The following is a 14,239-nucleotide window of genomic DNA, read 5'->3' as shown; positions in this document are numbered from 1 at the left end:
TGGCATTTTGCCTCTGCTAGTTGGGGAGATCTGAGGAGGTATTTTGGTGATTTTCCTCAGAATGACAACTGCTTCCATGTCAGAGGCCTGTCTCTGTGTGCCAAGTGCATAACAGAGGTGATAAGTGTCTGGCATGGATGGGTACATTCCTCACTCTTTCTCTTGACCTGAACCTTCCAAACCTTTGTTTAACACAGCTTGTTCTTGTGCTATATACAATATAGAGATGGCCCACAAAAGGTACTTAAGCCTTCCATCACCAGAATCTCATGCACTTTATATTTCTGTCCAGAACCATGCCAAGTCTGTTCTCCAACTAGCCGAAAACTTTTTTTTTTCCAAATATTTCATCCATCCTCTTTTCTTATTAATATAATGCAAAAATTAAAAGAGTAGATGCAATTTGAGGTATTTTTACCTAGTTTTGAAAATTGCAAGCAACAAACCTGTTATTATATGTCTGTTTCATGTAAAAAAAGATGATACAGCTATGGCACATAGTCTCCTTTTATATAAATCTACAAATTTCATAAGACAAGGGCATCAGAATGTGCTACATCACTTGTTGCCATTATCAAATCTTCTTAATCATTGCTGGTACTAGCTTAGTCTGAGCTTGCACTAAACTTGGAGAGGAAAACAAGATTTACAGTGTAGCCTCTAAGTTTTCCTTTTCATGAACCTTTGTCATTCACATTCAATTAATTGCCGTTTCTAGAGGTTAATGATAACACATGATCTATCATATACATATATTTCCCTTCACTCAGGTTAACAGTATGTATAAGCAACCTGCATCTGTAATGAATGGCAAGCTAATGCATGACTACAGTGGAAAGATAAATGCACTGCAGGTTTACTATTTGCATGGAACCTCAGCTCAGCTTACCTATACAGCCATACTGACAGAGAAATTAACTGTTCCTCAATCTTTTTTTTTTTTTTTGTTTGTTTCAGCATCTGTAAAATTGAACTTTATTATAAAAAAAAGACAACATTTGGTTATATTATTTTTTTTTTTGGCCACATGTAGTTTTGTTTAGGTAGATTTCAATCTTCTGAAGAATCTTGACTTTGAGAATAGATTGCAATGCAAACAAATGCTGAAAACTACCAGCCAATCTCTGGAATATTCACAAATTTACTGAGATCATATAACAATTATGAACTGGGAGCAGAAACTATCCTTATTATGTTCAATATTTTGTTAACTGTCAATGGATTTTTTTTTTTTAATCCAAGCTGTCCTTTACTATGCAATTTTGGCAGGTAAATACTGCATTTTACAAAATGTTAAGCAGCAAATCAAACCATACTTGAGTTCATAGTTGTCTCCTTGAAATGTTACCATATTAAAATAATATTGCACTTCTTGTCAGTGAAAACATTACCATGATATAACACACAGACTTGCTAGCAGTTGCTATATAATAAATTCTAAACAATACTGTAGATATGTAGGTTGACCAGACTAGATTGAAAAACTGGACAGTTTGAAAGTATTATTGTACATAACTTTCTGTGTTTATTTGCTTTTATTAATCCTAGAATAATTTTTATTCAATTAAGAATTACTATGAAATCAGAGCCTGAGAATAGTTATCAGAAAACCTGCCTGTTCTTTGGCACACAAAATGCAACTAGTTTCTCTGTAAAAGAAAATAATACACTGGTTTTAAGTGAAAAAACAATGTGCATGACTAAACAAGAATTTTATCACAAAATACTGAGTCATACACATAAACACCTGATTAGAGCAACAAACTGCAGATACAAAAAAAATATCACAATTTCATTACTACCCTTTGCTTACAACCTGTTAGCAGGTGCTGGTCACTACAAAAAACCTGGTTATTGTACTTAGAAAATTATAACTGGATAGGCAAGAGAGTGACAAAAAAACTCTGGGCACATAACATATACATAAGCTGAACTGACAAACTAGTGCCTCATTTCCCCATCCTGACTCCAAGATCTGCCTGTACAATAAACACAAGGGTCACAAGTGTACGCTTTCACAGACTAGGGCACACTACCCTTGTCCTGTGGAGGTCTATCAAGTCACTGTTGGCACCTGTTTACATAAGAAAGGATAAGATGACAAGGTATGCTCAAGCAAGCAAAACAATGCTTTCACTCATGGAATGGACTTTCTTTTCCGTGAGTGTTAAGAGAGAGAATAAATGAATTGTATATACATAGAAGCAATGTGACAGCTGAGAAGCCTTTTCTGAAAAAAAACATATTATTATTGTCCTGCTTTAGTCCAGACATCAACTAAAGTGCAAGTCAATACAGGAACTAAAAGCATCAACTAAATCCTACTTGGCACACTAAAGGCAGAAAATAAATACATGCCAAAAATGCAGTGACTTGTATCTGTATATACATGGCTTATTATGTACATGACAAATTCTTATAAATCTCCTTGTTATGTTATTTATCATTTGAAATTTCTGCTTTGAATAACCCCCCCCCAAAAAAAAAATCCCATTAAAGTAAACTTTTTAAATGATAATGACTGAAAATATTTAAACTTGTCAAAAGGAGTTGTCTTAATACCTTCTGTTGTAGAAAGACCTATTCATAGAATTCTTGAGAACTTCTGCATATGTCATTTCTAATCTTCTTAGCTTGGCTACTTCAACAGATGGATAGTTTATTTTCTGAGTTGTTGGTTTTCCTTTGGAGTCTGTATCTGAACCTGAATGCTTCTGCTCTGTATTTTCTTGCTGTGATCTGCGGTGCTTTCGTGACCTGTGGTGGTCACAACGTCCCCCACTGCGAGAGGTGTTATAAACCACTCTGGTCCTGCCGCTCTCCCCTGGTCCTCCATCTGGTTGATTGTGTAGATCTGGGAAGTCATCAGGTTGCCTGTAGTTCTGGTAATTGGGATGGTGGAGGCCATCTCTATCTCGCCTTTGATGCCTCTGATATCCTTGTCTATTGTAATGAGTTTGGTATTGAGGTTGGTGTGAATTCCAGTTGTTATCTGTGTGTTGCTGCAGTTGTTGCTGCTGTGGTTGTTGCTGCTGCTGCTGCACCTGGACAGTCTGAATCATAATTTGCTGACGTTTTCGTCTGCGCCTTTGTCTACTTGATGGTCTTGAACCACCTCCAGAACTAAGGTCAAGAGAATCTGGGCGAAGAGGTCTGGGGTCAGTATTATGATGCCAACTCTCAGGTGTACTTGATGTTTGATTCTCTCTTTTGTCATCAGAATTTAAACATTCAGTGGGGCCTACATCAGAAGACTTTGATACTGTGACAATTTCTTTTTCTTCACATGATTTATTTTGGGTAACTTCAGATGGTGGAGATTTTCCAGTTTCATTTTCCTCCACCAATGGTGAAATCATAGTTTGCCCTGTAAATTTCGTACCATTATGGTCATCCTTTGACGAGATGAGCTCGGTTACTGAATTCTCTATGGTACCATCTTGTTTCTGGGGAGTTTTGGATGGCTTAGAAGGTTGTGTCTGTGTGTCTTGTTCATCTACCGTTTTCTTTAAGACTGTAAAGATTTCTTGGAAGAGCTTCTTATATTCTGGAGTGGTTTGGAATCTCTTGTCACATGGGTTAATTGGAGAGCTGAGGTCTAAGCACTTTGCATGGACAGTTGGAGTCAAGTCATCTAGAATCTCAGCTTGTGTCTGTAACAGCTCCTCTCCGGTCTGAGTACCCTTATTGATGAGACGACTTTCTCCATCTGAGAAACCAGAAGAGGAAGTCTCCACCTCTGAAAACTCTTCTAAGTTGCTGCCTTTGGAGTGACTTACAACAGTTGGCTTGAGATCACAGGCACATGTGTTGCATCGCTGACATTTTGTAGTGAGAGTTGTGTTGTGCACTGATGAGTCTGTCATCATCAGACTCATGGGTCCTGACATGTCATCTACTCCAGGATGCACCAGGCCTTCATGACCCATTTCAGGCTGCTGCTGCTGTTGTTGCTGCTGCTGCTGCTGTTCTCGAGCCTCCAGAAGGGCTTCATATTTTTCTATGAGGATGCGATAAGAAGTATCAAGCTCAGACAGGAGAGAATTGTGTGGTGCATCGCTGGCCTCTGTACCAGGAGAAGTACCTCCGGATCCCACACGATTGACCACTTGTCCAATTGATGCCAAAGATTCCTGAGGATAAAAGTTTGCTAGTCAGAGAAGATGATGGTGTGTGTGTGTGTGTGTGTGTGTGTGTGTGTGTGTGTGTGTGTGTGTGTGTGTGTGTGTGTGTGTGTGTGTGTGTGTGTGTGTGTGTGTGTGTGTGTGTGTGTGTGTGTGTGTGTGTGTGTGTGTGTGTGTGTAAGCTATATATAAAGCAAGTTCCAACATATGCATTTTAAAACTGTAATACACAAAGATGATTAGAACAAAACATTCTTTATCAAGGCATATCATCATGCAAGGGAAAACTTGTCAGTCGTATTCAGTATGCTTTTACATTCTGGATAAGTAGATTTGAACCAATTTTTCTTTTCTGGATGAAGAGCAAAAACAGTCAGTGTGAAGCTTGAGATACTGCCAGTCATGTGTTCGATCAACAATAAATTTGATGTACAAAGTCAATCAATAACATACATTGAAGCAAAAATGTCTCCATGGAGTATGAGGTCTGACTGCAGCCTGGTAAACAAAAGGCTGATTCATGTGAATCTGGTACCAGCCTTATATAAGATGATCATGAATGTATGTTCTATGTACTACTTATTAGGGTTACCTATGGACTCTTATACAGCAATATCTATAAACTGTCATACAACAAAACAAACAGACACTACTCACTCCAACTCTCATTTCTAATATTTCAAGCAGCTTCTAAAGTATTGCCAATTTCCTTGAAGTAGTTTTGTGATGTGCTATTTAAATCCCTCTTATAACATTGAAATAGACAAATTTTTCAAGTTTACTAGTTTTACCATTAAACAATAGAAAATAAATATACTACACAATCCAGAGAAAGTCCTTTTATCCATCAATATCAGCCATTCAAGCCCTCTTATTGGAGTTCATTTTTACAATCACACCCAGATCCCACTCCTAAATTCCTGAATTAACTTATTGGATGCTCATAGTTTCTTATAATATTGTGTATGATGTAATGCTTTCTGTATGCCCAGTAAGTTCACAAGATGGAGAGGAGAAAGAGGCTTTGCATCCACATGTTGCACAAGTACTAGGGGCAAGGCATTTGGCTTATTTTGTTTTTAGTGATATCACTCAACTTTGCTTCACTTCTGACAACCAAATCTGTACTTCTTGTTTTTTTTAAAGTGGGGCAGGTGTTGATTTCTCTCACTATAGAACTAATTGAGAATATATGTAGTATTATATCTTGCAGAAACTTCTTATTTGGTTAAATAACATTTCATCTGGTTGTGTACGAGTAAACTGAATGCAGCCATGTCATTGTTAAATATTTTCAATCTTTATATGCTGTATATATATATATATATATATATATATATATATATATATATATATATATATATATATATATATATATATATATATATATATATATATATATGAAGAGAAAGAGGTGAGTAAAGACATGGAAATGCCACTTGTGGGAAAAAAGTGCAATAATGGCCTGATAACAACAGAGAAAGTATAAAGCCAAGTGAGCAGCAATGTCAGCTGCAATATCAGCCCACATCACAAACTAACTAGTAAAGATCAAAATATGTATGGTAATTTTATAAGGATCTAACCTTTCCACCATATACTTGACTTGAGGGGGAAGAAACAGTGTTGAACATATACAACACTAAGGCCTGACTGCAAATATGGCTGTTGTAAATAAAAAATGTTAACACTCTGTGGGTTAGGATGATGTTACATGGGGAATATTTGCTCTCCAAACTGTGTTCCTTCAAAATGCATTCCTTTAATACAGAATGAAAAATCTTTGTTGAAGAGAATTATTTTTCAGTGATATATTCGCCATAACTGGATTAGTGGAGATGATACTGCACATCTCAGTTCATCTCAGTAATGGCTCACTGGCTGGCATCATCCCATCTGTTTTTTTTTTTTTTTTTCTATTTGTCAACAGGTATTCATTAATGACCGAAAGCAAAAAAAAAAAAAAAAAAAAAAAAAAAAAAAAGACAGTTCTAGGCCAGAAAATTAACAAGAGTGTAATTTTGTCATGACTCTGGTACCAATTGTCATTTATCTTATGGTTTTAACTATTTGTGTTGGATAATTTCAAGTAAGTAGAGTTAACTGAAGGAGAAAAGAATTTAATATGCTGTTTCAGTATACGTAGGTTGGTTTTCTCACCATCTGTTGTAATTTTATGCTGTTCATGTTCCTTTTTGTATTAACAGTAGGAATGGTCACAAAAACCCAAACTTAAAGAGTATATGTATGCATATATAAACTCTTACGTTTGGGTTTCTTATCATTCCTACTGTTAATACAATGCTATGCTAGTCATTTTTTTCTTGAATGAAGAATGATTTTAGAAGCTCTAGGACATATTCCTGCACAAAGGAAGTCAAGCAGTACATGCTGATAAATTACAAAGCTGGTTACTTAATAACAAGAAAATTAAGCAATCATCACCGGAAAGTTCAATAAATGCCAAGTGATGTTGAAATTTCGTCATTCAGGCAAAATTTATCACCAATCAGACAGGCATCAATCGACCAATTTACTATTTTACAAATGTTCCTCTTTGTTATGGTGATTTAATGGGTAATGTTAAATGGTTAACAAGGCAATCTGCACTCATACAAGATAATGTTTCCTTCTGTTTCCTAATGGTAAATTCAGATTTATAATTACTAAATCAGCAATAAGTCTTTTTAAAAGCAGTCTAAGAAATATGTAAGGGAATGCAACTGTATCATCTTTATTAGGGCAGTTCAAGTTGGTATTATTTGTGAATTGCAAGTTTATGATTTGGTGGACAGCAGAGGATGGGCCAGCAGGGGACAAACAGTTTTGTACACTGTTTATACAATGAATGATCACATAGACCATTCACTCATGCTGGTAAATGGAAGTACTGTCAGTCTCAGATAAGAGGACTCTCACTGAATATATGATAAATATTTTTATTAGACAATATCAATTAACAGTTCCTTTTCACAATAATCCTACAAGAATTACTTACGCCACTGGCTTAAACCTTCAGAGAATGGACACTATTTCTTATTGGGTACATTTTGGAGTGAGGAGCATCTGCCCTGGGGCACCAGTAGAGGCAACACTTGCATTCCATTAGGCAGTGAGCTATACCCAAAGAAGAATCGAAAGGGAAGGATCTCAAATAGAGAAATGAAAAGGAAAAGAAGGAACAGGAAGAAGTCAATCCCACAGGCTATGAAGCCTGTCAGGTGGACACCCTGGTTGGAAAAAAGAAGGAAAACAAAATTATAAGTGATGAGTAAGATTAACATATAATGATGATGAATATTGGAAAAAATAATGATTTATGTGAGAAAAAGGAGACTAGTGATGGGAAGGCTGGGTCTTTGATGAGTCAAGTGGCTGTGCATATCTGTAAACATGTTTTTATTCTGTTCATTCACTATTTGTGGGGTAACTAAACTTTCACATCCAGTCAACTGTCAGTCTCTTACAGTTGAGGCCATGCCTGCACTTCAAATGTTCTGTAAGTATTTGTAGAACAGTACTTAACATATCATTTCATATATTCTCATCAGTATGTGATGTAGAGCAACATGAATATTTTTAAAAAGGAGAGGCTCCTGCTAAATCTCCTGAATCCCACAGATACTACTCTCACTTCTAGTACCATGAACATTCACCACATCAACAAAAGTTTCAGTATAAATCAGTTATCTTGAATTTTAAGAAGCCAAGAAGCATTATTTTTTTTAAGTTGATTGAATTAAAAAAATCCAAGAATTATATTTTTTTAAAAATGATTACAGAAATAAGCAATGATAAAAGGATGAATGTTTAATGTAGATGAACATGAGCAGCAAACTGAAAAAAATGGTTTCAAAAGATATTCCTGCCTTTCTACCATATGTTCTTAAATTTTAAATAGATTCCTTTATGTGGTTTTCACACTTTTTTTCTTTTCTATAACTTTCATTTGCTGAAATGTATGTGGCAGTGAATATGACAAGGTACCAAATACCATTTCCTAAGACAGTGATATATTAAAAAGTGAACTTTACCATTATAAAAATGAAAAGTAAAAACCTAGAACCTAAAGAAAAAAAAAATCCACCTACCTATTGAATATCTTTTCTTGGCACTTATTAGGAAAGAAACATAGCATGCATGCCTCCATATTTTGAATACTTTTTGTACTTTACCTTTCTGTTTCTATTTTTACCTTTTCTCTAAAAACAGTTTGGCTCACCTGGCTGCCCCATGCATATCCACCATTCTTGAGACGGATGAGAGCACATTCCCCATGGATGCTTTCAATGGATGCATCTGTGTCTTCAATACTGTCATTAAGGTCATACAGTGTTGGGTTACTCCCCAGTTCATCCACATTACCAAGACACTGGAAATAAAATAATTCATAAATGATGCACTAAGGTATTCATTTGTAAAAGCTTTCAAGAACACTGCTATATTCATCTCCTATTGTTTACTAGATAATCATTTCTGCCATAAATGTAAAATCTATTTAAGAGTACACTGAGTAGTGAGGGTAGAAATACAAGGCACTGCTGATTTCCCTGCTAAACAACAAGAACTGATTCAATTCTATGTCACTGGAGAGAGAGAGAGAGAGAGAGAGAGAGAGAGAGAGAGAGAGAGAGAGAGAGAGAGAGAGAGAGAGAGAGAGAGGAGAGAGAGAGAGAGAGAGAGAGAGAGAGAGAGAGAGAGAGAGAGAGAGAGAGAGAGAGAGAGAGAGAGAGAGAGAGAGAGAGAGAGAGAGAGAGAGAGAGAGAGAGAGAGAGAGAGAGAGAGAGAGAGAGAGAGAGAGAGAGAGAGAGAGAGAGAGAGAGAGAGAGAGAGAGAGAGAGAGAGAGAGAGAGAGAGAATTTGTATAAATACATGTACAGTCACACCAACTAATTTTTCCTCCTTGGAAACTAGAGTCCAGGCCAATCAGTTCTGGGTGTTCGCTTGAATAAGCCCCCCCTCTGCCACCCTTGTTTGAAACAACTTGAACAACCATGTATGTGGGAGGGCAGAAGGGGTGGCTTATGCAAGTGAATGCCCAGAACTGACTGACCTGGGCTCCAGCTTCCAAGGGGAGGAAGAAATTAGAAGGCATGACTGTACATGTGGCACTTAAGGACCTATACATAACACTACAAGGCTGCACATAATTACTATAATGATCAAGAGAAATTCAACTATAGCCTTACCTTGCGGCATATGCGTCCAGAAGAAGTATCATCTAATGAGGCAAGTTCATCATCAAATGATCTCACATTGAGTTCCTTCTCTCGCAGGACTGCCAGCTGGTCAAGGAGGACTGAATTCTCCTGGAAGATACAACAGATATCACCACAAACAGTAACATATTATTCTATCTAACTACTTTTCACTCTGTCTTCTTTGCCATAGTAATGAAATTCTGGCTTATTTCATCACAACTTCCAAAAAACACTAATGCTTCTTGTTTTAAGCTCTTTTTCAAACTCTGTGTATGTAGGCATTTAGCAAATACTTCTAAGTAGTCAATCATGTCCATGCAGAGTGGTCTCTGGAGAAACCATGGGGATGCTGAAAAGCATATGGCTACTGCATGTTGGTCAGTGTGATAATACTGTCCTTATGGGTAAGTCTTGATGGATATTGGAGTTCTTTGAGAAATTATGAACCATTGCAGAGGTGCTTTTGTTTACTCTTAGGTCCTGGCATCATGGGAGTCCAGGAACATCTTTATTTTTGACTGAGTCATGAACATCTTTATTTTTGTCATCTGACATGTAGGCCTTATCGAAGCTTTTTATTGTCATGTATATGTTAAACAGATGCACATCTTCAGTTCAGGGTATTCAGTTATAGTTAGGAGGTGCCCCTCTATGTACGAACAGTTATATTTGGTTACAGGTGCCTTCTAGTTGTGTACTATGCACAATACAGCTTGGATCGCCACCTGAGTTTGTCGTGTTCCATCACAGTTAGTAATATTCCAAAATATGTTAAAGCTGGAAGTATACTGTAATATCCTTGAAACAACATCCAGAGAAAAAATCATACATTTCTTTAGGAAAAGTTCAACATAAATAATGTAAGGAGCCAATAAACACGAACAAATTACCTGTTTTTGTTACTGAGATTTAATATGCCATTACCTGAGATGTACATGCCAGTTGTATCTCCAGTTCCTCCTTCCTTCGAGTTTCTGATGCTAACTGCAGCTGTGTGGCTTTGAGCTTCTCTTGCAGGCCCTCCAGCCGTTTTCGAACTTCAGGGTCTTCCAGTGCACATTCATCTGAGACCTGTTCAAAAGCATGTGTCACACAGATTTTCTGGTCGTATGATGTTGAGCTACCAACTTCACACATCCATACATGTGGATGCACTTGCACCCAAACATTAATACCACACAATACTTACAAAAGTACATATATATAAATAAAAAATAGTTATAGTGCATTCCAAGACTGACATGCCCTATTCTACTAATGAGTAAATGGTGTACAACATATTGGATAGCTCATAACAATGACAAATCAACAACCACTGCATGCATAGGCCTTGCTTTATTTATATTTACCTACTAATATAAATAAATAAATAAATACACTATAAATAAATAAATAATGTTACACCCTGTATATATATATATATATATATATATATATATATATATATATATATATATATATATATATATATATATATATATATATATATATATATATATATATATATATATATATATATATATATATATATATATATATATTATATATATATTGCCAGAGATGAAAGTATAGGTTATCTAAGTCAAAAATATTCTGTCACATATGCATTTTGAGGCGTTGTTTAGCTGTGGTGTGACATTCAAATGTGGCCTGGTGATAGACACAACAGCCTGGCCAGGCAGGTTTCCATGGCGGGATGTGTACACTTTGATGTCTGTTGATGAAACTGTGATTTATTTAGTCATGATTTCACAAGTTTTGGAGATTTACAGTATCCCATGACGAGACGAATGATAGCAACAGATAGGTAATTTACTGATAAACATTACACCATGACAGCATGGATGTAACAAATGACAAATCAGATAATAGGCTGCACAGCACCATGTATTTGCCTGCCCAGGTGGGGAGTGGGAAGGAGTGAGGCTAGCAGCAAATCAGCTGATTGCCATTCAGTCACAAGCAGTGTCCCTCTGAGAACAATGACAATGAAAATGTTCAGATTTGTATCGCATAACTTACAGTAATGTGGAATGTGTTTCTCCTCCATGGTTACTCTCCTGGCTCAGCTGCTGTATCCGTTGCCAGGCCACAACTGAATGTCACACCACGGCTAAACGACGCCTCAAAATGCACATATGCGTACAACATTTTTGACTTAGAATAACCTGCACTTTCACCTCTGGCAATATCAGCTGAAACTGCAGTTACACTCTCATATATATATATATATATATATATATATATATATATATATATATATATATATATATATATATATATATATATATATATATATATATATATATATATATATATATATATATATATATATATATATATATATATATATTGGCCCTGTGACTGTTTTGTGGGTTCTTAAAATAGGATGATCATACTTTATGAGAAATGTCCAGTATGGTGATGCCACTCCTCAGTGAGACAAAGCAATGTTGACAGAATCAATGTGATCTCACAAACAAGTAACAATCTTGTGAATATAAAAAAATATATATACATATTAGTTTTTGGAAAAAAAAAACATCAATATGCAGTTACATAATTTCTGACATTAGTAAAAGGTTAACTATTAGTCACACACTTCAGCAGTTACTTGGTGGGTTGCAACAACCTGCCTCCTCCAAGAACATATTCCCTCAATCAGACAGTAAAAGATCCTATATGGTTCCACTCATGTGCTTCTTGTCTATATGACCAAATCTATTACGATCCACAGCCTTGATTTACACACACTAACACATTAAGAGAAAGGCAATATTACTTGAAATAGCCTTTGCTACCATAAAATTGCTGAACTCCAAAAAGTGAGTTGTAAAATGTTTACAACTTGCAGAGGAAGACAATCTACAAAATGACAACATATGTCATGCTTGTAATAATCAGGCCTAGAAAGAAATAGAACATTTATAAAAAAAAAAAAAGATTATATGTAGGTACACAAAGAATTATGCCAGCATTTGCCATTTTGAAAGAAGTGGGAAAAATCAACAGGATGCAAGGAAGGGCAAAATGTCAAGCCTGGGAATTTACCTGAACCTGACCCTCACTCTCCTCTTCTACATCCTCCTTCTCATCCACCACCACCTCCTCCTCCTCCTCCTGTGTATGGGGATGAGGAGAGAAGGGCAGTGAAGGGAAAATGTTATGTTATTCTGTTTCATGGAATTCATCACAAATAATTATGGGAGATGTTGAAAGCTGAGGATGCTTCTTAAATATCATATGTACAGTACAAAAATCTCAATGGGAAACAGATACTCAAATTTTCAAATGCAAAATTATTGAAGGAAAAAAAAAAAAAAAAACAGCTACTGTAATGTAAATAAGTATCTTTTACTGCCAGACCTTTTAAATTTTATGATAAAATTATGATACTAATTTTTTTTTATGTCTGAATTCTAAAACCTTTGTTCACACCAGTGTTGTCAGACATAACAACATGCAGACACTGGACTGGAAGAAGAGTGATGGTAGAGGTACACAGCACATACCAGCTGCTAATACTCTGAGCTTCTTAACCCCTATGCTTCTTAACCTCTTAGGTGATTCTCTGATACAATATAGTCTTTATCCTAAGGAGTAAAGTGTACTAGCTATTGACAAGAGGATGGATGTAAGAAAACCTGGCTGAGTGTCAATTCTCTGGTAGACAGACCATGTAATGAGAGGCAGCACTATCAATAAGTCATCTTCCATAAGTTATGATTACATGCAGAATGTTTACATAAGTGCTATCAACGCAAAGCTTCCTTAAGGATATGACAACTGGTGCCTAGAGAACCCACATCCCTCACAATGAATCCACACCAATGATGAGGGCAGTTACAGTACACAGTCACAGTAAGTGATCTTTTGTCTAGTGACTCAGAAACTGCTTAAACAAAATAAAACAGACAGATTGAAATAACCATATAACTGCCAGGGATTTTAAGTTTTCACACAAGAGAATGAAGTTGTGAAAACACTTGATGATAAATGGAACAAACCACAGGCCATTAAGTCCACACTTATTCATTGGCAAGTTCACAGCAATGCATAAGAATTAAAAATAACATCAAATCTAATCAGATCCTGTTTTAATTGCCTCCATGTCATGATTCACTCTGTTTTGGGGAGATTAAGCATTTTGTATAAACCACCAATACATTTCCTGGTCCACAACAAGGCATAAAGCTTCTTAAAACTAACAGAAAGGAGCAGAGACTGATTTTGCATCATGGCCAGTCTGCATTACAGCTACCACTCTTTTTACTAATGCCTTGGAGATTCTTAAAATAAGCACTCATTCCCAGTAAGTCTTGATTCAACACCTAGCAAGCACACTACAGATGGAGTGAACACACACACACACACATATATATATATATATATATATATATATATATATATATATATATATATATATATATATATATATATATATATATATATATATATATATATATATATATATATATGATGAAACAAATTTTTTTTTCCACAAAACATCCTTGTAAAATTAGGGGTCCATCTTATGTGGAGGTGCGTCTAATATGCCAGCAAATACAGTATATCCTAATGTACAAAGAAGAAAGTTTGTACATTAGTTACAAAATAGCTTCCAGAAGAGCATCAGTATCTAGACTTTCCTTGTATGGCATGAAGGAAATTTGCCTTTTAGATACCTCTCCTTAAACGAGAGTCCTGTGCTCATCATGCTTCTAGAGTGATCAAGATAACACGTTCTTTCTCTCTCTGATGCCAATCTACATTTATTATGATGTGACAGGCAATTTCTGGTCTCAGAAGGAAGTGTTCACACATATGCAAACAAAAGATAAAAGATAAGAACTGCAGTGTTCGGCCACCTCACAAAACACAATGAAGATCAAAAATGCTTCCTGGATGGTGGTC

At 35.9% G+C, this 14,239-nt stretch overlaps 1 protein-coding gene across 3 annotated transcripts in view; it reads right to left on the bottom strand.

Annotated features, from left to right (window-relative positions):
- Window positions 1–738: 738 nt before the first annotated feature.
- LOC135107067 (uncharacterized) overlaps window positions 739–14,239 on the bottom strand; it is a 79,152-nt gene continuing 65,651 nt past the window's right edge. For all 3 annotated transcript variants that reach the window (XM_064016678.1, XM_064016679.1, XM_064016680.1), the window contains exons 6-9: window positions 10,250–10,396; window positions 9,314–9,433; window positions 8,347–8,496; window positions 739–4,133 (exon numbers count right to left, since the gene is read on the bottom strand). In XM_064016678.1, the coding sequence (XP_063872748.1) occupies window positions 2,556–4,133; window positions 8,347–8,496; window positions 9,314–9,433; window positions 10,250–10,396 (1,995 nt within the window). In that variant the 3' untranslated portion in view covers window positions 739–2,555. The remainder of the gene's footprint in view (window positions 4,134–8,346; window positions 8,497–9,313; window positions 9,434–10,249; window positions 10,397–14,239) is intronic.

Source organism: Scylla paramamosain, chromosome 14, assembly GCF_035594125.1.
Source record: "Scylla paramamosain isolate STU-SP2022 chromosome 14, ASM3559412v1, whole genome shotgun sequence".
NCBI classification, from domain to species: Eukaryota; Metazoa; Arthropoda; class Malacostraca; order Decapoda; family Portunidae; genus Scylla; species Scylla paramamosain.
Note: the sequence above shows the minus strand (reverse complement) of the source record. Positions and strands in the feature narration are given on the sequence as shown.